This window comes from Gorilla gorilla, chromosome 9, assembly GCF_029281585.2.
Source record: "Gorilla gorilla gorilla isolate KB3781 chromosome 9, NHGRI_mGorGor1-v2.1_pri, whole genome shotgun sequence".
In the NCBI taxonomy this organism is placed as follows: domain Eukaryota; kingdom Metazoa; phylum Chordata; class Mammalia; order Primates; family Hominidae; genus Gorilla; species Gorilla gorilla.
This window is the reverse complement of record NC_073233.2, coordinates 125,085,699-125,112,704: the sequence shown is the minus strand read 5'-3', so window position 1 is coordinate 125,112,704 and position 27,006 is coordinate 125,085,699. Positions and strand designations below refer to the sequence as shown.

Below are 27,006 nucleotides of genomic sequence, written 5' to 3'. Positions count from 1 at the left end.
TTGAGCAAAATGTTTACATTTATATTGAAATATACACTAAAACAGAATGAGTTCTACTAGTCAATGAAACTTTGCCAAAGCAAAATCACAAACTTCCAATGGGGAGGTCCAGTCAGCTAGCAGCAGTGATCCCCAAGCAGGAACACCAAGAAACCTGGGGTCTCCAAAAAGCCTCCTTTCAAGAGGCCCTAACTCACTTCTCCCACATGCACCCACACGGATTTAGGAGCTTGGACATGCTCCTCATTTTCATATATTTTTAGTTTCTTGTTCACTGCAATAAATATAAAGTTGGCAATGCTCATACACCACAGCACAGACAATATTTCAGGCTTTAGCATACAATTGTAAACAGTGACTAGGTTAAAAAAATAAAATAAAGTAAGTTGGACTTTTTTTTAAACAGACAAAATTCCTAAGAGCCGGGCATGAGCTACTCAAGATTTGTTTTGTTGGGTTAAGGCTTCTGACAAAAGATTCTGGTTTAGGCAGATGCCCTTGACAGCTCAAGTAGCCTCACGGTGGTAGCCAGAGCGCTGTCTACGGCAACCGAGAACACACGGACTGGAAGACAGCCTGCCCTAGATCACCCGTGGCAGTACATCTTCAAGCTGCCACATTCAAGATATGACCACAGACATCTTTATAGTTCCATCACTGGCTGCCATCTAGTATAGCAGGAATGCGTGGGCGAAGGAATACAAATTTGCTGGGAGAGGAAGAGAATAGTATCTCTGCTAGCTGCCTGGAAAGTTGGCCCCTTAATCACAATGACAACTAGGACATTTCACTTGGACAGTGCATTAAATTTATAGATTTTTTAAAAAGTACAAAGACTAAGCAGTAAGTTCTGTCACTGACGCAAACTAGGATGTCAAAGAAAAATAGATTAACTATTTTTACCTAAAGTAGTGCAAAGAAATCTGGCAAAAAATGAAAGTGAACTCAATATCTGCACATCAGTATGGGGCAGAATTTTATTTAAAAGGCTAGTGGTTCAAATACTATTGCTTGAATAGCTCTGGTAGATATAAAATGTAGTAACATCTGAGGTTTGTACACATGAGCAAAGGAGCTGAGGGCCAGCTCACAAAGGGATATTTGATCCTCAGTCAAGAGAGAAGCTAAAAGCGCATGCTGCAGGAGTAACCTAATGGATTTATTTGGACCATACTCCCACCTTCTGACAAACAGAAAAAGACCTGGATAGAAAACTGTCTTTCCACACACAAAAATCTGGCTTAATTCTTCTTGCTATACAACTATACCTCAGCTAAGAAAAAAATCTCTTGTGAAAAACTCAACCCGGGCTACTAAAAATAAAAAGGAAATTTTTAATGTCGTAAACAAGTTTAGTAAACACCATGTGGATTTTCTGTTGTTAATGAAGACATGATACATTCAAAAAAGTATGTATTTTTTAAAAAGAACAAAACCAAAAAATTTTCTAGAAAGAGACTTCACAAGAAAAAAATGAGCCCAAGGTTCATCCCTCAATCAGAAATCGGTCTTAGCACGCATCAGTAAGCCCTCCTCCAACATACAAAAGCACTGAAATTTGCCTTTCAAGTACGTTACTGAATTTAAACATTAAGTGGAATCACTGCAGAGCATATTTTGATGGGTTACTTCAATACCCACCTGGTCCAGTTCAAAATATCTATAGATCCAGTTTGTACATATTCCATAGGTATACTGATAAAACCATCTATTATCCCATTTTTTAAAATGGCAGTTCTTATATAGCTCAAACATTAAGATCAACAAATTCTCAGATGAAGTACATTAATAAGACACCTCAGAAGTGAAACAAACCTAGTTTTTACTAAAATGATGGGATAAAGGTAGTGTCTATGCTGAAGAGCAGCTTCACTTGTTTCCCCACAGAAAAAGGCCCAAAATTTTTGGATGATAATTTAAAAACTAAGCCAATAAGGCCAGGCACGGTGGCTCATGCCTGTAATCCCAGCACTTTGGGAGGCCAAGGCGGGCAGATCACCTGAGGTCAGGAGTTCGAGACCAGCCTGGTCAACATGGCGAAATCCTGTCTCTAATAAAAATATAAAAATTAGCCGGGCATGGTGGCATGCACCTGTAATCCCAGCTACTCAGGAAGCTGAGGCAGGAGAATCATTTGAACCCGGGAGGTGGAGGCTGCAGTGAGCCAAGATCACACCACTGCACCCCAGCCTGGGCAACAGTGAAACTCCATCTCAAACAAAACAAAACAAAAAACAACTAAGCCAATAAAAAAAATAAAATATACACCTTAAGATATTATAAAACTTGAAATAATGTCAGGTGCTATGGAATGGGCAACAAGAGTTCTGATTCCCCCCACCCCCCAAAAAAAACTGTTAACAGGTTTTAAGGGAAAAACAAAACCAGAACTCCGAATATGAACAGCAATACACAGACTCTATAGCACAGAACACCACACAAAAATGAGTTTTATAGCAGTACTATCATGAGAGTAACTGGCTGGAGACTATACTTCCAGCAACAGGGCTCCTAGGTCAAAAATGTGTTAAAAGCTTGTAATGTCAACAAGGACCAAAAAAAAAAAAAAAAAAAAAAAAAGACGGGGGGGGGCGGGGGGAATGAAGGGGAAAGGGGGGCATGAAGAGGAATAAGGAGGAAAGGCTGCATGCACGGGTCTATTATAGACATGATATTCAGCAGCATAAAAAATAATACCCTCCAAAGAATCCCTCTACTGGGGCAAAACCTGTTTTTCACTGCTAAGCATGGAAAAGATTAAGAAAGCAGAACAAATTCACTTCTAACTATAGCATCTTCCATATATGAATGACAAGCATGTTCAACCTGATGCTACATGTTAAGAAAATATTCAGTATACATAAGAATCTAAGCAACATAAAAACAAAAGGCTAAATTATAAACCTTAAAAAAATTGGAGAAAACATGTTTTAAAGCCAAGTAGAATGATTCTGATAATTATTATAATGACATAATCCACAGAAAGGCCAAGAAAAGAATCTTCATATTGTTCAGTATTTAGGCTTGATGTCATCCTAAGAAAACAGTGATAATAATTCAATGAATGTGTTACACATACAACTAAAAAGTCCCCTTCTGGTTTCAAATGAATTTAAACAACAATCTTCCTTGGCTAATTTTTCTCCTCTGTCAAACAAACCTTCTATGTACAGGACCAGTTTAAATCCCTCCTCCCCTTCAAACACTAGATATGAACATCCAGGAACATTCTACAATGCAAAGTGCCTTAAGAAAGAGAAGGATTCTGTAGTGCCAGTGATAGAACTGATCTGAGGAAGCTGAGATGCTATTAACACTGATAGGAGCCAGTCAGGCAATGGTGGTTTGTTTCTCCTCAGGTGTTTCCTCCAACAACTGCATGATCAGTTCATGCAGGGGTTTGCAGATCTTTGCATAGCCCCCTCCTGTCAGATGCAGAAAATCAAACATGTCGTGGCAGGAGATGGCACCGTCCGAGTGCACAAAACCCCCGTCGGTATCCAGGAGCTGCACGTTGGCAAGCTTCGGCAGCGAAACCTTGAGGAGTTGGTTCACCTTGGCGTTCTTTTGCCTCAAAGGATTGGGTTTCTCACCTCGAGGTAACAAACCCTGGGGCACAGTGGAAAACATTAAATTAGAAGATTCACTTATTTTTCTCTACTTATTATTTATAACTTCAGATATTCCTGGAATATCTCCATTTGGCACTTTCTACACCTTTGATTTGTGAAACATTGGAAAATACTGTTTTGAATGAAAGCTAACCATTTCTTCTTAGTTTTTTCATGGGTTCCCTTCCTCCTGTCCCTTAACTGTTGGTATTCTTCAAGGACCTGTCCTCTGGCCCACTACTCTAAATACTTTAGCCAGATCTCTTCCTAGAGCTTCAGAATTACATATTAAACTTCTAGCTACAGAAAGAAATTTAAATGTTCCCAAGGCACTCCCAACTGATCCAAAAGCAATTCATTAAACTATGCTCTTCCTCTTTATCAACTGGTCATTCCAACATCTGCAAGTCTCACATCCCATATCTTATTTATTTATCATTAAATTACTCAACTTTTGCATCCTAAATGTCATTTTCTTGTCTCCATCCTGATTATATACACTGCTATAGCTCAGGAACTTACCTCCAATCATCTTAATTACTATAAAACCTCCTGATTGGTCTTCCCACCTCCAACGTTGTCTACCCTTCAACCCATTCTCCATTTGGCTGTCAGAATAATCAAGCTCATAGATACACATCATATATTAATGCCACATGGAACTTACACCACAATATACTATGAGAAAAAGAGGTGGAATGAATGCTGTCTTGATGAATCAGAGCTATTCACCCTGGAATAACCCTGGAATAACTGTTTTAATTTTGTCTCCTTGTAGCCCTTTTCCAATTGCATATATACTAGGATTAGGCATGAGCTACCATGCCCAGCAAAGCAATTCAAAAACATTTTCACTTAAATACACCATAAAGTCTGTTTGCACACAGCCCTCATAATTGTAATGTGATTACTGCTATCATATTCAATGACTTATACAATCATTTCCATGATACTACCATTTAGGTTATTTCCAATGTTTTAGTATTATGGACAACACCATAATTAACACTTCTGTATATCCAATTTAAAAACAAAGAATATGGAAGGCTTATTGAGCAACATTCATACAACAAATATTTCCTAAGCAAATACTATGTACTAGTCACTGTACTTAACAGGTGGACTCTTAACACAATCCTTTCTGGAATAAGGCAGGTATAAATAAGTACCTCAACAAGTAAATGAAATGCCTTGTAATAAAAAAGATCTGGCCCCCCAGCAACTGTGGATAAAATCCAAACATCCCAACAGCATATGAATTCCTACATGACCTGGTCTGGCGCAGTGGCTCACGCCTGTAATCCCAGCACTTTGGGAGGCTGAGGCGGGCAGATCACGAACGAGGTCAGGAGTTCGAGACCAGCCTTGCCAATATGGTGAAACCCCGTTTCTACCAAAAACAAACAAAAATTAGCCGGGTATGGTGGCATGCGCCTGTAGTTCCAGCTACTTGGGAGTTTGAGGCAGAAAAATCACTTGAACCCGGGAGGCGGAGGTTGCAGTGAGCTAAGATCACGCCACTGCACTCCAGCCTGGGCAGTAGAGCGAGACTCCATCTCAAATTAAAAAAAAACAAAAAAACAAAAAAATCCTACATGACCTGGTTGTGGCCTCTTTCTCCTAACCATCCCAGGCTCAAACTTTATGCAGCCTCCTCTGCTCACCCAACAAACACATACATGTACAAGCCTTTGCTCAATTCTCTTTATTTTTCTATAATACCTTTCTTCTTTCCCTATTTGTCTGGAAACCAATGAAGTCTTTAAATGCAGATATCAACTTTTGTTAAACACGTTTTCACCTTACTCTAAACAGCACACAGTATAAATCTGTGTTGCTGTCTCCATACACTAGACTGTGAGCTCCTTGAGACCGAAACTATGTCTTACTCATTTTTGTATGCTCAAGAACTAGGATAGTGCCTTGTACACAGTGATCCTCAGGTTTTTTGAATAAATGACTATCTTCCTAACACCATCTCACTAAAGAACTAAATTTATATCAGATTTTGCTAAAACATGTTTCAAACTGACTAAGAATATCTACAGCTGGACTTTTTTTTTTTTTTTTGAGACGGAGTTTTGCTCTGTTGCCCAGGCTGGAGTGCAGTGGCGCGATCTCGGCTCACTGCAACCTCCACCTCCCAGGTTTAAAAAATTCTCTGCTTCGGCCAGGCATGATGGCTCACGTCTGTAATCCCAGCACTTTGGGAGGCCGAGGCAGGCAGATCACAAGGTCAGGAGATCGAGACCATGGCTAACACGGTGAAACCCACCTCTACTAAAAATACAAAAAATTAGCCGGGTGTGGTGGCGGGCGCCTGTAGTCCCAGCTACTCGGGAGGCTGAGGCAGGAGAATGGTGTGAACCCGGGAGGCCGAGCTTGCAGTGAGCCGAGATCACGCCACTGCACTCCAGCCTAGGCGACAGAGCGAGACTCTGTCTCAAAAAAAAAAAAGAAAAAAGAAATTCTCTGTTTCAGCCTCCCGAATAGCTGGGATTACAGGCATGTGCCACCACGCCCAGCTAATTTTTTTGTATTTTTAGCAGAGACGAAGTTTCACCATCTTGGCCAGACTGGTCTTGAAATCCTGACCTTGTGATCCACCCGCCTCGGCCTCCCAAAGTGCTGGGATTACAGACATGAGCCACCACACCCGGCCTACAGCTAGACTTTCATACTGAAACAGACAGCTGTTCACCTTTGAGACCATGAAGAGTTAATGCTTTAATTCTACAAAAGGGTAGCACCTTTCTGTTCAGGGTACAACTATAAAGTATCCATTTTCTTGCTGATGAAATTTTTTATGTTTTAGAGAAGATCAGAATGTCTAATATACCACCTTTAACATATTAGCAGTAGAACAGGACATTTACAAAGTAATCCGAATATAGGTCTCATAAAAAGACTCAGGATTCAGACAAATCTCATGTGCAATTGTGCAAAAAATTATGGAGGCCAAAAAAAGGGGTACTGAGGCACCAAACGGCTTCCATACTTTTTTTTTTTTTTTGAGACGGAGTCTCGCTCTGTCACCCAGGCTGGAGTGCAGCGGCACAACCTCTGCTCACTGTAAGCTCTGCCTCCCAAGTTCACGCCATTCTCCTGCCTCGGCCTCCCGAGTAGCTGGGACTACAGGCGCCTACCACCACACCCGGCTAATTTTTTGTATTTTTAGTAGAGACAGGGCTTCACCGTGTTAGCCAGGATGGACTCGATCTCCTGGCCTCATGATCCGCCCGCCTTGGCCTCCCAAAGTGCCGGGACTACAGGCGTGAGCCACAGCGCCTGGCCACGGCTTCCATACTTCTAAACAAGGATGCGTGGATAAAAGATGGCCCCACAGCTGGTATGGGGAATGATGAAACCAGTAAGACAGTAAAATACATTAAAGAAGAAGTCAACGAAAGTATGATAAACTGCTTCCACCTCAAGGTTCTCTAATATTCACGAGCAATCACATTTCTAAAAAGATTCCTCAGCTGACCTAAAGATAACAAACTCTCTACCCACCAAAGACTACATACCAATACAATGATTTTGGCCTGTGGCTGCCTTGTGTTGATAAGTTGTACAATGGCCTCGATCCCACCTGCTACTTCTTCTGCTGTATTTTCGTGGTTATTCGTTCCTACCCAGACAACAATGACCTGCAATTGAAGAAAAAAGGGGGGAAGGAGAAGATAAATACCTAGGAATAAAGGAACGTCCAACATTTAGATGAAAATCTTTTTTTTTTTTTTTTTTGAGATGGGGTCTCGCTCTATCACCCAGACTGTAGTGCGGTGGCACCATTTCGGCTCACTGCAACCTCCGCCTCCCAGGTTCAAGTGATTCTCCTGCCTCAGCCTCCCGAGTAGCTGGGACTACAGGCATGTGCCGCCACGCCCAGCTAATTTTTGTATTTTTAGTAGAGACCGGGGTTTCACCACGTTGCCCAGGCTGGTCTCAAACTCCTGACCTCAGGTAATCCACCCACCTTGGCATCCCAAAGTGCTGGGATTACAGGTGTGAGCCACCACGCCCGGCTGAAAATCTTATTTCAAAAAGCAAAGAAGGAAAGATAAACTTTTCAAATGGTGTTGGCTAACTTCAACTGGGCAGCTATCCTATTAAATTTTCTTTTAAGAGATAGAGGGTCATGCTATATTGCCCAGGCTGGTCTTAAACTCCTGGGCTCAATCCATCTTTCTTTGGCCTCCCAAAATGCTGGGATTACAAATGTTGAGCCACCACACTCAGCCAGGGCAGAAATCTTAATGTATTGATTTATGCCTCGTATCATATATCGGGATAAATTCCAAGGGGAATAATATTTAAGTGGTAAAATTGTACTAGGAGGAAACGAGAGAATTATATCATCATGCAGCAGGAAGCTGATTTCTCAAAATCCAAAAATTATACAAAAAAGATTAATAAACTGTATAAAAATAAAACCTGGCCAGGCACAGTGAGTCACATCTATAATCTCAATGCTTTGGGACACTGAGGTGGGAAGATTGCTTCAGCCCAGGAGTTCAAGACTGCAAGTGAGGCATGATCATGCCACTGCACTCCAGCCTGGGTGACACGGCAAGAACCTGTCATGGTATAAATACACAGGTACACTCAAGGAAAAGAGTCACAGAGGTGGAGGCTGGATGCAACTTTAACAAATTTTTCTATTTATTTATTTTTGAAACGGAGTCTTGCTCTGTCACCCAGCCTGGAGTGCAGTGGTGTGATCCTGGCTCACTGCAACCTCCATCTCACGGGTTCAAGTGATTCTCCTGCCTCAGCTTCCTAAGTAGCTAGAATTACAGGTGTGTGACACCATGCCTGGCTTTTTTTTTTTTTTTTTTTTTAATCTAGAGACAGGGTTTCACCATGCTGGCTAGGGTGGTCGTGAACTCCTAGCCTCAAGTGATCTGTGTGCCTCAGCCTCCCAAAGTGCTAGGATTACAGGCATAACCCACCACGCTGATCCATCAAGTTTTTCTCTTTAGAGAAAAAAAAAAAAAAATCACAGTCTCGCATGGTAGCTCAAGCCTATAATCCCAGTATTTTAGGAGGCCGGGGCGGGAGGATCATCATCTGAGGCCAGGAGTTTGACACCAGCCTAGGCAACATAACAAGACCAAGACCCTGTCTACAAAAAGAAATTTAAAAATTAGCTGAGCATGGTGGCACATGCCTGCAGTCCTAGCTATTTGGGAGGCTGAGGCCATAGGATCATCCGAGTCCAACAGTTTGAGGTTACAGTGAGCTATAATCATGCCACTGCATTCTAGTTTGGGCAACAGAGAGAACCTGAGAACCTGTCTTAAAACAAACAACTTTCAATGAAAGCACGTTTTGTCAGGGCTCAGTTTTTGTTCTTTTTTGGGAGCTGAAACAATTATATACAGTGTGCCAACTCAGAGTATTTATGATATAAGATACTGGGTAGAAATGTTCATTTGTTCACATCTGCTTCTAATTTTCTTCAGACGAACTTGCAGGCCTCGATTACTGACCTGTTTATATGGTTAAACAGATCCAAAATTACTTCCTAAAGTTAATCATGGCCCTGCTCCCATGGCCCATCTCTGAGCAGTTTTCCCTCATACTGCCCGAGATCTACGCATTCCACAGAATAGCATACCTCATTAGCATCAAATCTCTTCCTTCAGCCAGGAGCGGTGGCTCATGCTTGTAATTCTCCAGCACTTTTGGGAGGCCGAAGCAGGTGGATCACAAGGTCATGAGTTCAAGACCAGCCTGGCCAAGATGGTGAAACCCCATCTCTACCAAAAATACAAAAATTAGCTGGGCACAGTGGCGGCGCCTGTAATCCCAGCTACTCGGGAGGCTGAGGCAGGAGCATCGCTTGAACCCAGGAGGCAGAGGTTGCAGTGAGCTGAGATCACACCACTGCACTCTAGCCTGGGTGACAGAGCAAGACTCCATCTCAAAAAAAAAAACAAAAAACTCTTCCTTCAACTTAAGAAAGTAATTATAACAACTATAAATACAACCCAATAGGCAAACAATTCACTAGCTTCTTAATCATATATTTTGGCATATTCTCAAGCAATGACAGTATCATTTACCTTCAAGAGGCACGAAAAAAATAGTGAAATAGGTCTTTAAAGAAGCAATTTTTTTTTTTACAGTTTCAGACAATTTAACTATCCAAAACAGACTTAAGATTAATGACATTGACAAGTAACTTTCATTTCACCTTAGGCTTAATATTCTCCAGTTCTCCATTCTTTAGTCTCCACAAAACATGTCTTGTTGTATCTCCCCCAATTCCAAAATTCAGTGCATGAAGTGGGGAAAAAAGCTCTCGCCATATCTAAAAAAAGAAAAACTTGATTTAGTGTAGCTAAAACTAGGGGAAAGTTTAATCTTTCGACTGCAATGTGTTGCAAGGCATTAATTTCCTTTTTCTGTATTCAAAGATAACACTGCAATGGTGTGACACTCACTGTTTAAGGGCTTTGAAGATACCATTGTGTAACTCAGTTCTTAATGCAGCCTTAGGTCTCAGCTCAAGAAATGAGTCACAACTCAATCTGATGCCCCCTAAAAGGTACCAACATTAATAATTAAGCTGTCAACTCAACAAACCCTCCTTTCCACTTACTGAACTACAGAAACAGGGTGAAGTAGAAACAAGAGATGAAGAAATTTAGAGTGCTAGAGCTTAAAAAAAAAAAAAAAAAAAAGCTATCTTTTCTTTTAAATTTCCCTTGGGGCTGGGCACAGTGGCCCATTTGAGGCCAAGAGTTCGAGACCAGCCTGGCCAACATAGTGAAGCCCCGTCTCTACTAAAAATACAAAAATCAGTCAGGCATGGTGGCACATGCCTATAATCCCAACTACTCAGGGGCTGAGGTATGAGAATCTCTTGAGCCTGAGATTGTGCCACTGCACTCCAGCCTCGACGATGGAGCGGGACTCTGTCTCAAAAAAATAAATTAAAAAATAAAAAAACTAATAAATTTCCCATGGAAGAATGCCTAAACCCTAAAAGAAGATTGGCAATAGCTTACTACAAAAATATATGAAATAGGAAAATGGCAAAATATAAATAAGAATCATGACTAGGATAAATGTTATTAGCAAATACAAATAGGAAATACTAAGATACAAATAATAACTTGACAATCTGAGTAGAGCAAACGTAAACAAACATAACATCAAGCCTCTTGGAAACCAGAGTAGAAGAGGAAGTTTCATTATAAACAATGCTTCAGATCAGAACATGGCCAAGTTAAAAGAAAGAAAAGAAAATCCCTTTAGGTAGCTTTGATTCTCTTATAACCTCAATTAGGACTTCTCTAAGACTCACAAATAAGTAAGTTCAGCTCAGAATGAAAGTCTGTTAGTAATGAATGGATATACATGAGTAGCCACGAACCACGCTCATCCCTTCCACCTTTACCTCATATTGCTGCATTAACTGCACCATGGAGTCTCCCACGAACAGTACATCAGGCTCTTTGTCTTTACAGTCCAAAACAAATCTGTTGTGCTGGTTTGAAGAAGAAAAAAAAAATTATTAACTGGCACTTCTGGCTGGGTGTGGTGGCCCATGCTTGTACTCTCAACATTTTGGGAGGCCAGGACAGGAGAATAACTTGAGGTCAGGAGTTTGAGATCAGCCTGGGTAATATATCAAGATCCCATCTCTACAAAAACAACTTTTTTCTTTCTTTTTTTTTTTCTAAGACAGGGTCTGGCTCTCTCACCCAGGCTGGAGTACAGTGGCGTGATCTTGGCTCACTGCAACTTCTGCTTCAGGTGCTCAAGTCATCTTCCCACCTCAGTCACCTGAATAGCTGGGACTATAGGCTCATGCCACCATGCCTGGCTAATTTTTTCTATTTTTTTGTAGAGACGAGGTTTTACCATGTTGCCCAGGCTGGTCTTGAACTCCGGAGCTCAAGCAATCTGCCCACCTTAGCCTTCCAAAGTGCTGGGATTACAGGTGTGAGCCACACATCTAGCCAAAAAAAAATTTTTTTAATAAAAAAACAAACTGATATTTCTTTCCCTGTGAGACTTCTTGGCCTAGAAAGAACAGCTGTTCAACCAGTTACTGTTGTTGAACATTTTTTTTTAGTCTATCCCCAAAGCTTATTCCTCTCATTCTATAAATTACTGTTTGAACTTTCTTCTCACCCTTACCATACTGAGCATTCTAGTACTCTCAAGAAACCGAGAATTCTACTGAAACCAGAATAGAAAAATACATGTAACATGCTGTTTAGAAGTTTATCTTTTCCTCAAACTTTAATAAAATTGTAGATACACAGAAAGTTGACATATTACAATGAACACATATACATCTATCTGCCTCTTGTATTCAACAACTAATAGTATTTTCCCATGTTTGCTTTGTTTCTATGCATGTGTGCATGTTTGCTGGACCACTTGTGAAGTAGAATGCAAACATTATGATTCTTCACCCTAATCAGCAAGCATCTCCTAAGAGTAAGAACATCCTCTTATAAAACCAAGTGGTGCAGTGGCTCACGCCGGTAATCCCAGCACTTTGGGAGGCCAGGGTGGGCAGATCACCTGAGGTTGGGAGTTTGAGACCAGCCCGGCCAACATGGTGAAACCCCGCCTCTAATAATAATACAAAAATTAGCCAGGTGTGGTGGCGGGTGCCTGTAGTCCCAGCTACTCAGGAGACTAAGGCAGGAGAATCGCCTGAACCTGGGAGACGGAGGTTGCAGTGAGCCGGGATCGTGCCATTACACTCCAGCCTAGGCGACAAGAGCGAAACTCCATCTTAAAAAAAAAAAAAAAAAAAAAAAGCCCACAAACTATTATCATAACTAGGAAAAGAAACAATCCCATAACATTCAATTTTTCAAATGGCTCCAAGAGTTCAATAAAGTATTATATCACTTTTTCAACTATGATCCAATGAGGATCCATGTATTTTATTTGAATGCAGACTTTGAAAATATCTGTTAACTTCCAAATGTGAGACACTGGCAAACTAGGACTCAATCCTTTTCAGTCAAATCCAAGTTTATAAACAGTGATAATCTCCTCCCAGAGTGCCTCTTTCTGTTATAAAGGCACAAGACACTCTCTAAAATGGATTTTGGCCAGGTGTGGTGGCTCATGTCCATAATCTTAGCACTTTAGGAGGCCAAGGTGTGAAGGATAGCTTGAGCCCAGGCATTCGAGACCAGCCTGGGCAACATCATGAGACCCCTTCGCTATGAAGAAAAGAAAGAAAGAAAAAAGAAAACAAATTTTACTCATCAATGCTAAAGAACATAGTTTAAACTTTTTATTTTACTTTTTGGAGATGGAATCTCACTCTATCACTCAGGCTGGAGTGTAGTGGCGCGATCTTAGCTCACTGCAACCTCCACCTCCCGGGTTCAACCGATTTTTGTGCCTCAGCCTCCCGAGTAGCTGGGATTACAGGCGCCCACCACCATGCCCAGCTAATTTTTGTATTTTTAGTAGAGACGGGGTTTCACCATGTTGGTCAGGCTGGTCTCGAACTCCTGAACTCAGGTGATCCACCTGCCTCAGCCTCCAAAAGTGCTGGGATTACAGGCGTGAGCTACCGTGCCAGACCAGTTTAAACTTTTATATTCATCCCTTAAACAAATTTATACAATGCTCTAGGTCTGTAATGTAGGTCTAGGAAAAGGCCTACTCTCTTTTTTTCCCAAAGATGGGGTCTCACTATGTTGCCCAGACTGGACTGAATTCCTGGGCTCAAGTGACCCTCCTGCCTTAGCCTCCCAACTAGCTAGGACTACAGGAATGCTCTATCATGCCTAGGTTTCCAACGCTGTTTCCTTTTCTCAAACTCTATATTCAACTTTGTTTCCCTTAGGAATTAAGGAAGAGTTACTATTTAAGTATTTCTGTTGACAATACCAATGCAGATGAGGCTGTGGTAAAACTCAGATATTCATCCACAGGTGAAGTGTAAAGTGACAAAAATACTTCTGGAAATAATTTTACAGATTATGAAAACACCTCTGGTCAGGTGTGGCAGCTCACGCCTGTAATCCTAGGCCTTTGTGAAGCCAAAGTGAGCAGATCACATGAGCTCAGGAGTTCAAGACCAGCCTGGGCAACATGGCAAAACCACATCTCTAATTAAACAACCAAACAAACAAACAAACAAACTATATATATATATTCATTTATTTATTTTAAAAAAGAAAACAAAACACTTCCTCTCTTAGGGTGACAGGATTAGGGACAGCTTTTTCCTTGCTTCCACATTTTGTGCAAACACGTATTTTAAAAATTACTATTGTTTCAGTAAATACTTTTAAACTGAGGAGATATGAGAAAGAATAAAAGTTTAATGAAAAGGTGCTTTTCCCTATCATGTCAACTCCCTATTGCAGGTACTGTAGTACCAACTACCTTTTTTTTTTTTTTTTTTTTTTGAGATTTTGAGACAGGGTTTCACTCTGTCACTCAGACTACTGGAGTACAGTGGCAGCTATGAGAGGCAGCTCACTGCAGCCCCAATCTCCCAGGCTCAGGCTGGGGAGGGCTTACGTGATCCTCCCTGCCTCAGCCTCAGGCGCATTTCACCATATCCGGCTTTTATTTTTGGCATTTTTTTGTAGAGATGGGGTTTTGCTATGTTTCCCAGGCTGGTCTGGAACTCAAGTGATCCACTCACCTCTGCCTCCCAAGGTGCTGAGAGATTACAGGCCTGAGCCACCGCGCCCGGCCCCAACTACCTTTCAACACCAATAAAATAGCTTGCATTTGTAGAGTGTCGTGGAATTTAAGACTGCTATGCTAAAGGTTCTAGTACTTTTCTCCTAAAATGTAATAGTTGTAATAAATTTGGAAAAATAGAAAGGACCAAAACAACACATCTATAATCCTACCACCTTAACCTAGTAACTATGACCATGCTTGAGTATTTTCTCCTCATCTTTTTTCATGTCCTGTTACCCCTTTTACATAGTTTAAGCATCATGGACACCTCTTTCTGGCACTATGTCTGGGGCCAGAAAAACCAACATTCAAATTCTAGTTTACCTACTTTCCAGTCCAGTGATCTTAAGAAAGTACATAATTTGTGTCTTGGTTTTAACATCTGCTGGCAACTCCGTTTTAGAGTTGTTAAAGAGTCCCAGCTATCGACTGGCACCCACTAGGTACTTGATAAATGGTAGCCATTACAGTTGCACTTAACATCATACTAGAACCATTTTTCTATGTAGCAACGCAGTTTTTATAATCGTAACTTTTAATGGCCATATATTCTTTTTTAGAGACAGGGTCTTGCTCTGTCACCGAGGGTGGAGTGCAGTGCATGATCACAGCTTACTACAGCCTCAAACTCCCAGACTCAAGCAATCCTCCTGCCTTGGCCTCCCCAGTAGCTGGGACTACAGGCACACACCACCATGCCCAGTGAATTTTTTTTTCTATTTTTTGTTGAATCAGGGTCTTGGTGTGTTTCCTAGGCTGCACTTCTGGCCTCAAACAATCTACTGGCCTCAGCCTCCCAAAGTGCTGGGACTACAGGTATGAGCCACTACACCTAATATACTCTACTGAATGCACTCAACGACACATTTTTGTTTGCTTTTTTGGGGGGTGAGGGGAATGAGGGTCTATGTTGCCGAGGCTGGTCTTGAACTCCTGTGCTTAGGCAATCCTCTTGCCTCAGCCTACCAGGTCACATTCTTCTTCCTGTGGACAGACTTGCCAGTGGCCTCTTTTTGTGAATCTAATAAGTGTGATAAAGGGATATATATATATATAATTTTTCCTACATTGGAAATTCTTAGTCAAAGGAAATCAGTATTTTTATGGATTTTGGACATATTTCCAAATTCTTAACAAAAGGGCTATATACCAATCTGTAAGGACTCCAGCAATATATTAGAACTGGTTTTACTGTACTTGAATCTGAATTAGATATTAACGTTTCTCTCTTTCTCTTCCTAATGTTTTAATTTACACTTTTTGGAAACAAAGTTACACTTCCTATCATGTCTACTGAAATACTTATGTATTAGTTCCTTTAGGATATTTTTATTGATAATATAAGGTATCTATGCTTCATCTATAATATTTATTGTGTTTATTTTCCTTAGTCTGCTGCTGAGCCTTATTTTTCTGGTTAATATGTTTTGATACGATTTCTATTATATTTGGCAAGTCTTTCAACACTACCCTTAAGAAAACCTTTTAGGCCAGGGATGTGGTGGCTCACGCCTGTAATCCCAGCATTTTGGGAGGCTAAGGTGCGTGGATCACCTGAGGTCAGGAGTTCAAGACCAGCTTGACCAACATGGGGAAACCTCGTCTCTACTAAAAAAACACAAAAATTAGCCGGGCATGGAGGTGGGTGCCTGTAATCCCAGCTATTCAGGAGGTAGAAGTTGCAGCGAGCCAAGATCACACCACCGCACTTCAGCCTGGGTAACACAGTGAGACTCCATCTCAAAAACAAAAACAAAACAAAACCTTTTTATTACGGAAAATATCAAATGTATACAAAAGCAGAGAGAATAACATCTCCATTCAGAGAGAATAAACCTCCATGTATCAATTACCAGCTACAGCAATCATTCATGGCCTGCATTATTTCAGTCATACTCCCAACTACTGCCCCACTCCATCCCCAGACTATTTTGAAGCAAACTGAGGATATATCATTCCAAGTATAAATATTTCAGTATGCAATGCTTAAAAGATTTTTAAAGTCAGGCACGGTGGCTCATGCCTGTAATCCCAACACTTTGGGAGGCTGAGGCAGGAGGATCACTTGAGGCCAAGAGTTCAAGATCATCAGCCTGGGCAATATAGTGAGACCCTATCTCCACAAAAAATAATAAAAAAAATTAGCCCGGCATGGTGGCATGCACCTGTCATCCCAGCTACTTGAGAAGCGGCAGTGGATCACTTAAGCCCGGGAAGCCAAGGCTGCAGTAACGGTGCAAGCTGTAATGGTGCCACTGCACTCCAGCATGCTTGACAGAGCAAGATTCTGTCTCCAAAAAATTTTTAAAATATTTGTGTTTTTCTTCCATTTGACTGAATTTTCTACAGCCAGGGCTCATTGAAGCCTATTAACTTAAGAATAATGAAGATATCTAGTTTAGTTACTACTTTTCTTTTCTTTTCCTTTCCTTCGTCTTGAACTCCTGGGCTCAAGCGATTCACCTGCCTCAGCTTCCCAAAGTGCTGAGATTACAGGTGTGAGTCACTACTCCTGGCCTAGTTACTATTCATAAAGGTATAAATGATCCAGATGTCCATGAAAGAGAAAATGGGCAAATCAACTGTGGTATACTTCTTTTTTTTTCTTTTTGAGATAAGGTCTCAATCTGTCACCCAGGCTATAGTGCAGTGGCACAATTATAGTTCATTGTAGCCTTGATATCCTGGGCTCAAGTGATCCTCCCGCCTTGACTTCCCAACCTGCCTTGGCCTCCCAACGTGCTGGGATTACAGGCATGAGCCACTGTATACTGCCCTGTCTTGAAAAAAAAATATTGGGACAACTGGAGAAATCGGAATATGGTCTTTGGATTAAGTAATAATAGTATTATATCAATATTACATTTCATGATTTTAATAACTATCCTGTAGTTATTTAAGAAAAGTCCTTGTTTTTAAGAAAACATGCTGAAATATTCAGGGGTAAGGGAAATGAGTGCAAATGCTTCAGAAAAACCCACTACGTTAGTATATACATATAGAAATAGATATAGACACAGCAGGGCATGGTGGCTCATGCCTGTAATCCCAGCACTTTGGGAGACCTAGACAGGCAGATCACTTGAGGTCAGGAGTTTGAAACCAGCCTGGCCAACATGGCAAAACCCTGTCTCTACTAAAAATACAAAAATTAGCTGAGCGTGGTGGCGGGCGCCTGTAATCCCAGCTACTTGGGAGGCTAAGACACAAGAATATCTTGAACCCAGGGTGGCAGGAGGGTGGAGGCTGCAGTGAGCCAAGATTGCACCACTGCACTCCAGCCTGGGCAAGAGTGAGACTCCATCTCAAAAAATCAACAACAACAACAACAAAAAAACTAAAACAAAATAGATACAGACACAATAATTAGGCAGATACGGTAAAATGTTAACAATTGGTGAGTCTAGATGAAGATACTTCTTTCTAAATTTCTGTAACATCTGTGTAGTTTTGAAATTACTGCAAAATAAAAAAACTTAAAATATTTCCCAGTTCCAACATCAGAATGGTGAAGAGGCAGGACATTTGTAACATTACATTTTTACTTACAGTAACAAATTCTTGTTGACTATTAAAATCCCCCTTTGTACAACCTGTCACGGGTCACAAGGTTACAGTTTTTTTGTTTGTTTTGAGATGCAGTCTTGCTCTGTTGCCAGGCTGGAGTGCAGTGGCACAATCTCGGCTCACTGCAACCTCCGCCTCCTGGGTTCAAGCGATTCTCCTGCCTCAGCCTCCTCAGTAACTGGGACTACAGGCGCCTGCCACCACACCCAGCTAACTTATTTTTAGTAGAGACGGGTTTCACCATATTGGCCAGTCTGGTCTCAAACTCCTGACCTTGTGATCCGCCCACCTCGGCCTCCCAAAGTGTTGGGATTACAGGCGTGAGCCACCATGCCCAGCCTAGAGTTTATTTTTTTTTTTTTTTAAATTGCCCCTTTGCAGTTTTGGTCAAAAGACCTTAAAAAAATTGAAGAAGCCAGGCATACTGATATGTGCCACTAGTCCCAGCTATATGGGAGGCTGAAGTGGGAGGATCACTTGAGCCCTGCAGTTTGAGGTCAGCATGGGCAACACAGTGAGACCTTGTCTCAAAAACTAAAACAAAACAGACAAAAAACTGGAGACTCAACTCATGTGAATGATACACATGCACTTCCTTTTACCTGAGACATCCATCGGTCATCTCCTTGAATATCTTCTGCTGCATGCGGAATAGCTGCTGGGTTTGAGTCTCCTTGGCTCATTCTACACCTGAGAAAAAATGTCTATGTCATGTTTCATTTGTTAACAGGAAGGTTTGTTACCATTTAAATATTATACACATCAGGCTTTAAATAATAATTAAAGTTTTATGTGGTTTGCCTAGAAACAATTGGGAAACTAAACAGAAACAATTACTTTCTGTAGAGATGAATTCCAGAACATGACTAAGTCCCATAAAGATAGCACCACTAAACTGCCAGACAGCTTTGAATATGACTTAGTTGCAGTGCAGTACATTTAAAAAATCTCCTCCAAGTATATACTTTATACCTATATTAGTTTTTTGTGATTATATGTTACTGTAAGTACCAAGTGACACAAGGAGTTATTAGACACTTACAGTACAATAAAATCTACATCAGAGGCTTTTCAGCTGTTAAGAGTTACACACTTACTACTGTTAAGAGTTACAGAATTACTGGCCCTGCACAGCGGCTCACGCCTGTAATCCCAGCACTTTGGGAGGCTAGGCGGCAGGTGGATCACGAGGTCAGGAGATCAAGACCATCCTGGCTAACATGGTGAAACCCTGCCTCTACTAAAAATACAAAAAAATTAGCCGGGTGAGGTGGCGGGCGCCTGTAGTCCCAGCTACTTGGGAGGCTGAGGCAGAAGAATGGCATGAACCCAGGAGGTGCAGGCGGAGCTTGCAGTGAGCCGAGATTGTGCCACTGCACTCCAGCCTGGGCGACTGAGCAAGACTGTCTCAAAAAAAAAAAAAAAAAAAACACTTACAGAATTACTACTGCAATGATTATAATCCACTGGTTACTAAATAAACATCACACAAATAACTGTAGTACAGATTATGACAAAAGTAGTCATAGGCCTTGGCACTGGTTTTTGACAAATGTTTACTAGGTATTTTTATTTTTGTAAGTTTCCACTAAGAAAATTTTAGAAATGATGGCTGGGTGCGGTGGCTCACGCCTGTAATCCCAGCACTTTGGGAGGCCGAGGCAGGCAGGTCACAAGGTCAGGAGATTGAGACCATCCTGGCCAACACGGTGAAACCCCGTCTCTACTAAAAATACAAAAAATTAGCTGGACGTGGTGGCATGCACCTGTAGTCCCAGCTACTCGGGAGACTGAGGTAGGAGAATCACTTGAACCTGGGAGGCGGAGGTTGCAGTGAGCCGAAATCATACCACTGCACTCCAGCCTGGGTGACAGAGCCAGACTCCATCTCAAAAAAAAAAAAAAAAAAAAAGAAAAGAAAAAATTTTAGTAATGATGAGTCCAAATATGTCATCTAGCAAGTAAAATTCGGCAAAATTAGAACTGCTAATCTTCTATAAATAGACAAATAAGAAACCAGACTACTTTCAATCAATTCTGCAGAATATACAATAGAAACATTAAGCTCCAAATGCAAAGGACTATGAAAAAGAAAAAAATCTGCGGTTTTGCGGTTTATAGAAAAGAAGGTCATCTTTTTTTTTTTTTTCTGAGATGGAGTCTTGCTCTGTCACTGAGGCTGGAGTGCAGTGGCGCAATCTCGGGTCACTGCAAGCTCCGCCTCCTGGGTTCACGCCATTCTCCTGCCTCAGCCTCCCAAGTAGCTGGGACTACAAGCGCCCGCCACCATGCCCGGCTAATTTTTTTGTATTTTTAGTAGAGACGGGGTTTCACCGTGTTAACCAGGACGGTCTCGATCTCCTGAAGAAAAGGAGGTCATCTTCTATATAAGCAATCTTTTTCTTCCCCTTGCCATCCTCAAATACAGCTAAGCTTTCTCAGAAAGAAGATCGAGTTATATTCATTCAATATACATATTTACTGAGTACACAAAACACACTACATTGCCAAGGCAGTAGTTTTTTAGAATCACCAAGTACCAAGCCCCAAACGTGAAAGCATACCTTCACTCAAGAAAAATAAATTACAGAAGCAAATAATACTAACACTAATTATGCAAATTAGCTCAGTTCTAAATGATACTAGAATATCATCATGATTTCAAAAAAAAAAAAAAAATTATCGGCTGGGTGCAGTGGCTCATGCCTGTAATCCTAGCACTTTGGGAAGCCAAAGCAGGTGGATCGCTTGAGGTCAGGAGTTCAAGACCAGCCTGGCCAACATGGTGAAACCCCCGTCTCTACAAAAAATACAAAAATTAGCCGGGCATGGTGGAACACGCCTGTAAGCTGCAGCTACTCAGGAGACTGGGGCAGGAGAATCGCTGGAACCTGGGAGGCGGAAGTTGCAGCAACAGAGCAAGACTTCATCTCAAACAAACAACAACCAAAAAATTATTAATTTAAACAGTGTGGGAGGTTTTGCTTTATTTTTAAACCAGTAAAACATTCTATACTTTCTACATAAAAGTTTATTTGGGTCTAAGTTCAATTCTAGGCTTAAATCAAATTAAAACTTACATGTTAATAAAAGTTTTTTGAGACAAGGTCTTTTTCTTGTTTTTGAGGTGAAGTCCTGGCCTGTAGCCAGGACTACAGGCATACACCGCCACACCCAGCTAACTTTTCTATTTTTCTTTTATACAGACAAGGTTTCTCCATGTTGCCCAGACTGGTCTTGAACTCCTGAGCTCGGCCTAGAATCCTGCCCAGCCTAGCGTATTTTTGAAATGCACCCCACTACCTACACATTTGTATATAAACATGCCAATTACTGTTCATGTGAATCTTAAATTATAGTGAAGCCTATTTTTTCCTTTTATAGATTAGAAAACTTCTGGCCGGGCACAGTGGCTCACACCTGTAATCCCAGCACTTTGGGAGGCCGAGGCAGGCAGATCACGAGGTCAGGAGATCGAGACCATCCTGGCTAACATGGTGAAACCCCGTATCTACTAAAAATACAAAAAAAAAAATTAGCTGGGCGTGGTGACGGGCACCTGTAGTCCCAGCTACTCGGGAGGCTGAGGCAGGAGAATGGCGTGAACCTGGGAGGCCGAGCTTGCAGTAAGCCGAGATCGTGCCACTGCACTCCAGCCTGGGGGACAGAGCGAGACTCCATCTCAAAAAAAAAAAAAAAAAAGATTAGAAAACTTTTTTTAAATTAAATTCTTTTAAAAGTTAGATTTTAGCCAGGTGTGGCGGCTCACACTTATAATCTCAGCACTCTGGGAGGCCAAGGCAGGAAGATGACTTGAATCCGGGAGTTTGAGACTATCCTGGGCAACATAAGGAGACCCCGTCTCTACAAAAAGTGAATTAGCCTGGCATGGTAGTGCCTGCAGTCTCAGCTACTCAGCAAGCTGAGTCAGGAGGATTGCTTGGGCTGGGCGCAGTGGCTCATGCCTGTAATCCTAACACTTTGGGAGCCCGAGGCAGGTAGATTACCTGAGGTCAGAAGTTCAAGACCAGCCTGACCAAAAAGGCGAAATCCATCTCTACTAAAAATACAAAAAAAAAAAAATTGGCAGGTGTTGTGGTGCGTGCCTGTAATCCCAGCTACTTGGGAGGCTGAGGGAGGAGAATCGCTTGAGCCCAGGAGGTGGAGGCTGCAGTGAGCTGTGATCATGCTACTGCACTCCCGCCTGAGTGACAGTGAGACCTTGTCTCTAAGTAAATAAATGTTCTGAGATTTTTTTCCTATATTCCAATGGATCATCTTATGCATCCCCAGAGGTGCATACACTCTTTCAAGACCAATGATCTATATAAATTATACTATCTCTTTATTATTATAAGAGAAGGGTCTCACTATGTTGTCCAGGCTGGATTCAAACTCCTAGGCTTAAGTGATCCTCCTGCCTCAGCTTCCCAAGTAGCTGGGACTACAGGCACACACTACCACTCCCAACTTAGAGCTACAATTCAATAAACGGGTATGGATTTTCAGAGTTCATCCAACAGACAAACAGTATCTAAAATAACATTTATTAAGAACTTACTATTTACCAGACCCTGTGCTAGGAGCTTTGTTATTTAAATAATCATGATGCTCAGAGAGACCTAAGGAAACTTCTCCATGACAGCAGAGCTGGTAAACAACACAGGACAGGTGGGATTTGAAACCAGAGTGATAGACTTCCAAAGCCTACTGTTGAGCAAATGATATTATGTTCTGATTAGAAAAGACTACATAGAGGCCGGGCATGGTGGCTCACACCTGTAATCCCAGCATTTTGGGGGGCCAAGGCGGGAGGATCACCTGAGGTCAGGAGTTCGAGACCAGCCTGGCCAACATGGTGAAATCCTGTCTCCACTAAAAATACAAAAGATTAGCCAGGTTGGGTGGCACATACTTGTAAGCCCAGCTACTCAGGAGGCTGAGGCATGAGAATCTCTTGAACCCAGTAGGTGGAGGTTGCAGTGAGCAGAGATCACACCACTGTACCCCACTCTGGGTGACAGAGCAAGACTCCATCTAAAAAAAAAAAAAAAAAAGAAAAAAGAAAAAAAAGATAAATTCTAATTCTAATTTACTAAGTTGTTTCACTTATACTTTCTACTACCCAAATTTAATGGCATTCTGATACCCTGAGCAAAACACTTCCATCTCAACCCTAAATTTCTTCATGGGAAAATAAAAAAGGCATACACATAGAGAAACCGAGGAACAAAATGTCACTTATCTGAAGCTACAAGGCAGGAAGAACTGGGAGGTTACAAAATATTCCTAATTACACAGTCTTTTTGTCTATAGCTATGAATACAAGGTGATCCTTCTTCCCCTACAATGGCAAAGTATCTGAGCAGAAATGTGTTTCTTTGTGTCTTCTGACTCTGATTTTGTATTATTTTGTCAATCAAAATCTTATTACAAAGCAGCTTTCAGTTTTACTGATACCCATGGCTTGGTAACATTTTTAAACACCAGGAAAAGAAAAACTGAGCCACAAACTCACACAATCTCCTCTTTAAGAACAAAGCTGGAAATGCACAACCTAGAAGACTATGCATATAGAGGATTCAAACAATTTGGAAATCAGAGAAACTGTTGTGGCTAGGTACAGTGTCTCACGCCTGTAATCCCAGCACTTTGGGACACTAAGGCAGGTGGACTGCTTGAGCCCAGGAGTTTGAGACCAGCCTGGGTAACATGGTGAAACTCTGTCTCTACAAAAACCACAACAATTAGCTGGGGGTGGTGGTGCGCCACTGCACTCCAGCCTCAGGGACAGAGCAAGACCCTGTCTCAAAAATAAAAATTAAACTGGCTTTTCTTTTTTTGAGACAGAGTTTCGCTCCCGTTGCCCAGGCTGGAGTACAATGGCGCGACCTTGGCTCACTGCAACCTCTGCCTCTCGGGTTCAAGCAATTCTCCTGTCTCAGCATCCCGAGTACTGGGATTACAGGTGCCTGCCACCATGCCCAGCTAATTTTTGTATTTTTAGTGAAGACGGGGTTTCATCATATTGGTCAGGGTGGTCTCAAACTCCTGATATCAGGTGATCCGCCCACCTTGGCTTCCCAAAGTGCTGGGATTACAGCCGTGAGCCACCACGCCCGGCCGGCTTTTTGTTTTTTTGAGATAGGGCTTCACTCTGATGCCCAGGCTGAAGCACAGTGGAGAAATCATGGCTCACTGCAGTTTCCGCCTCCTGCACTCAAGCGATCCTCCCGAATAGCTGCCTGACCTTTTTTTTTTTTTTTTTTTGTAGATGGGGACCTCACCATATTGTTCAGGCTGATCTTGAACTCCTAGGCTCAAGTGATCCTCCTGCCTTGGCCTCCCAAAGTGCTGGAATTACAGACATGAGTCACAGCACCCAGCCGGCTGTGTTTTGTTTTTTGTTTTTTACCCCGACAGGGTCTCAGTCAGTCGTTAGCTGGAGTGAAGTGGCGTAACACAGCTAACTGCAGCCTTGATCTCCTGGGCTCAAGTGATCCTCCCATTTCTTCCTTCCAGAGTAGCTGGTACTACAGGCCCACGCCACCACACGTGGCTAATTTTTAAATTTCGTAGAGACGAGGTCTTGCCATGTTGCTCAGGCTCCAGCTGTTGTATTCTTTCCAATTGAAACGAAGAATTATCTGCTCTTATGGACACGTAAAATAAGAACGAACTAAGAGCTACCCAGTGGTAAGACACAAACTTCTGAGTGACTTTGGGTTTCCTGCGCCTGTTATCCCAGCACTTTGGGAGGCCGAGGCGGGTGGATAACTTGAGGTCGGGAGTTCAAGACCTGCCTGGCCAACATGGCGAAACCCCGTCTCTACTAAAAAAAAAAAAATACAAAATTAGCTGGGTGTGGTGGCACATGCCTATAAGCTTGAACCGGGAGGCAGAGGTTGTAGTGAGTAGAGATCGCGCCACTGCACTCCAGCCTGGGCGACAGACTGAGACTCCGTCACACACACAAAAAAAAAAAAAGAAAGAAAGAAAGACCAAGCAGAAGGCAAATAAAAGGTCTGAAGAACAAGTTTTGTTAATTTGCCACAACAGACTGTACTCCAGGGGAAGCTCTGTTGTCCATTAAAGTGAGTTCTCTGGGAAGACGAGGAGTAACCGACTTGCACGATTTTCCTGCCTTTTCTATATTCTCTACTTACTATGACAATACAGCACTAGAATTTCCAAGTGCTTATACCAGCATAGTGCAATGTATTTAATGAGAAACCACGTCCAACAACAAAGCGTTATAACTTCTCCAGCTGAGTTAGATGTTTTAGTCTGAACCAGGAAAACAGATGAAGAAAGCTGAACCAAGAATTAAAAGATTTAGAGTTTCCACTCAGACCTAAGACTCTCCACTTTGTTTCAGAGGGAGTGGGTATGGTTATTCTGAAGAAGAAGGAGGCCCTTATCCTGAATGCCCGGTAGCCTCCGTGGGCTGGTGGGTGGTTCCTCCGGTCCAGCACCTCCATAATTTATGATCAAATGCCCAAGCCAACAAATTAATCCTCCCCTTCTCCCCCACAAGGAGGCCACCTTTATGTCAGAACAACGTGCCCAGAAGAAGCCAAAGACACAAGGCACATCCAAGGCAAAGACAATCTTAAGCACTTTCTCCTTCCACTTTCTCCACACCTTTACCCCTCGGCCCAACCCCTTCCCATAATTTCAAGCTGTACAAAATGAGGTCCTAGGGTGGATCCGGGTGGTCTTTCCTTTCTCTACGGGTAAGCTCTACAAAGAGGCGAAAGCTCCGAGTGTTAGTTCTTAAGTTTGTGTATAAATTCTGAAAAGCAACGCTGGCCTGCGAGCTATGAAAAGCAGAAGCATGAGTCACCACGCAACGGGTCAATCAAACCTGTAGACCAGAAGGCACGGATCTGGCAAACGGACGGTGAGCCAGGAAAAAAACATCCCCCCAAACCTCTCCGCTGACAGGTTTATCTAGCTGGCCGACCTTGGGCAGGTCACCAGCCGCTCCGAGCACATTCATGTCTAAGGTGAGATGAGGGCTGGAAAGCCTTCCAAGAAATAATCCCTTCCGAGTGGTGACGGTCTATGCACCTTTTGAATAAACACATCCTAAGAGGCAACGGAGAAGTTTCTAAAGAGTTGAAATTTTTCAACAAAAGGAGGAGGGAAAAGTGCTCGGTAAAAACACAACGGAGTAACTGGTTTTGGCCTCCGACCAGACGCGAGGGGAGAGAAGAGTGAGAAGTTAGACCCCTGTGATGAAGGGAAAAGGCAGCAGCGGAGACCAGGGCAGGAGCTGCAGCGCCCGGCCGGGGCGAGCTGGGGTGCGCAAGGCCTACCGCGGGTGGGCCCGGCAGGGCAGGGCGGGGCGGGGCGCCCGCCGCGCTACCCTCCCGGGAAAGGCCGTGGAGGCGCCGGCCGGCGGCTGAGGAGAAACGACAGCTTTCGGTATGGAATGTCGGGAAAGGGCTCTCAGAGCAAAAACTAGCTGCGCCGGCTGCTGGGAAGCCGACGCTGGGCCCGCAGAGAAGGCGCGCGCTCGCGAGGCCCCCCCAAGTGGATGGGGCGGCGTGGGGGGAGGGGCCGCAACGGTGGGGGAGGGGAGGTCGCGGGCCTCTCACAATAACACCTCGCAGCCCCTTCCGACCCCTGCCTCTAAGCCACCGGTTCCCTGCGACCCTGGATGCACTCACTGAAGTAGAGGGTCCGTGCGGGCCCCAAGCGGCTGAGGCGTCGGCGGGTGGCGCGTCGGTCGCTCGCTCGGTCCCGTCGGTCCCGCTCCGGCGCGTCCCTCCTCCGGCCCCAGCACCAGCAGCAGCTCCTCCACTTCCGGTTCCCCTGCCACTCAGGCAAATGGCTTCCGGAAGTCCCGCCCCCATCCTGCCACGCCTCAGCGTGGTTCCTCTCTCCCCGCCTTCGTTCTCCCGGGCGCTGGCGGCGTTCGCCCAGGTGTCCCGCCACGCCCCGTTGGGTACCCTGCTTTGTTCTCGCGGTTACCCCCATTTTGTGTGGCGTCTGAGGGACATGGGCGTCTCTCTTTACTCCAGCTGCATCTCTCCATCCTGCGTTCGTGCCACCGCAGTGTGGAGCTGGCATTCGGGACAATGTGGCGTGAAGTCACACTGACGCCATTCCCTTCACACTCAGCCAA

The 27,006-nt window shown here is 43.0% G+C and overlaps 1 protein-coding gene across 3 annotated transcripts; it reads right to left on the bottom strand.

Annotated features, from left to right (window-relative positions):
- On the bottom strand, positions 1-26,713 carry PAFAH1B2 (platelet activating factor acetylhydrolase 1b catalytic subunit 2). 3 transcript variants are annotated; one of them, XM_019037270.4, is made up of 6 exons: positions 26,549-26,713; positions 18,476-18,563; positions 11,023-11,112; positions 9,814-9,930; positions 7,139-7,261; positions 1-3,609 (listed from the first exon to the last, which is right to left on the bottom strand). In XM_019037270.4, the coding sequence occupies exons 2-6, from the start codon at positions 18,554-18,556 to the stop codon at positions 3,331-3,333; spliced, it is 690 nt and encodes a 229-aa protein (XP_018892815.1). In that variant the 5' UTR covers positions 18,557-18,563; positions 26,549-26,713; the 3' UTR covers positions 1-3,330. The 3 variants fall into 3 exon arrangements, with proteins under 3 accessions (XP_018892815.1, XP_055210987.1, XP_055210986.1); XM_055355012.2 differs by having other exon boundaries at positions 1-5,001; positions 26,549-26,703; XM_055355011.2 differs by lacking the exon at positions 18,476-18,563 and having other exon boundaries at positions 26,549-26,707.
- Positions 26,714-27,006: the final 293 nt, after the last annotated feature.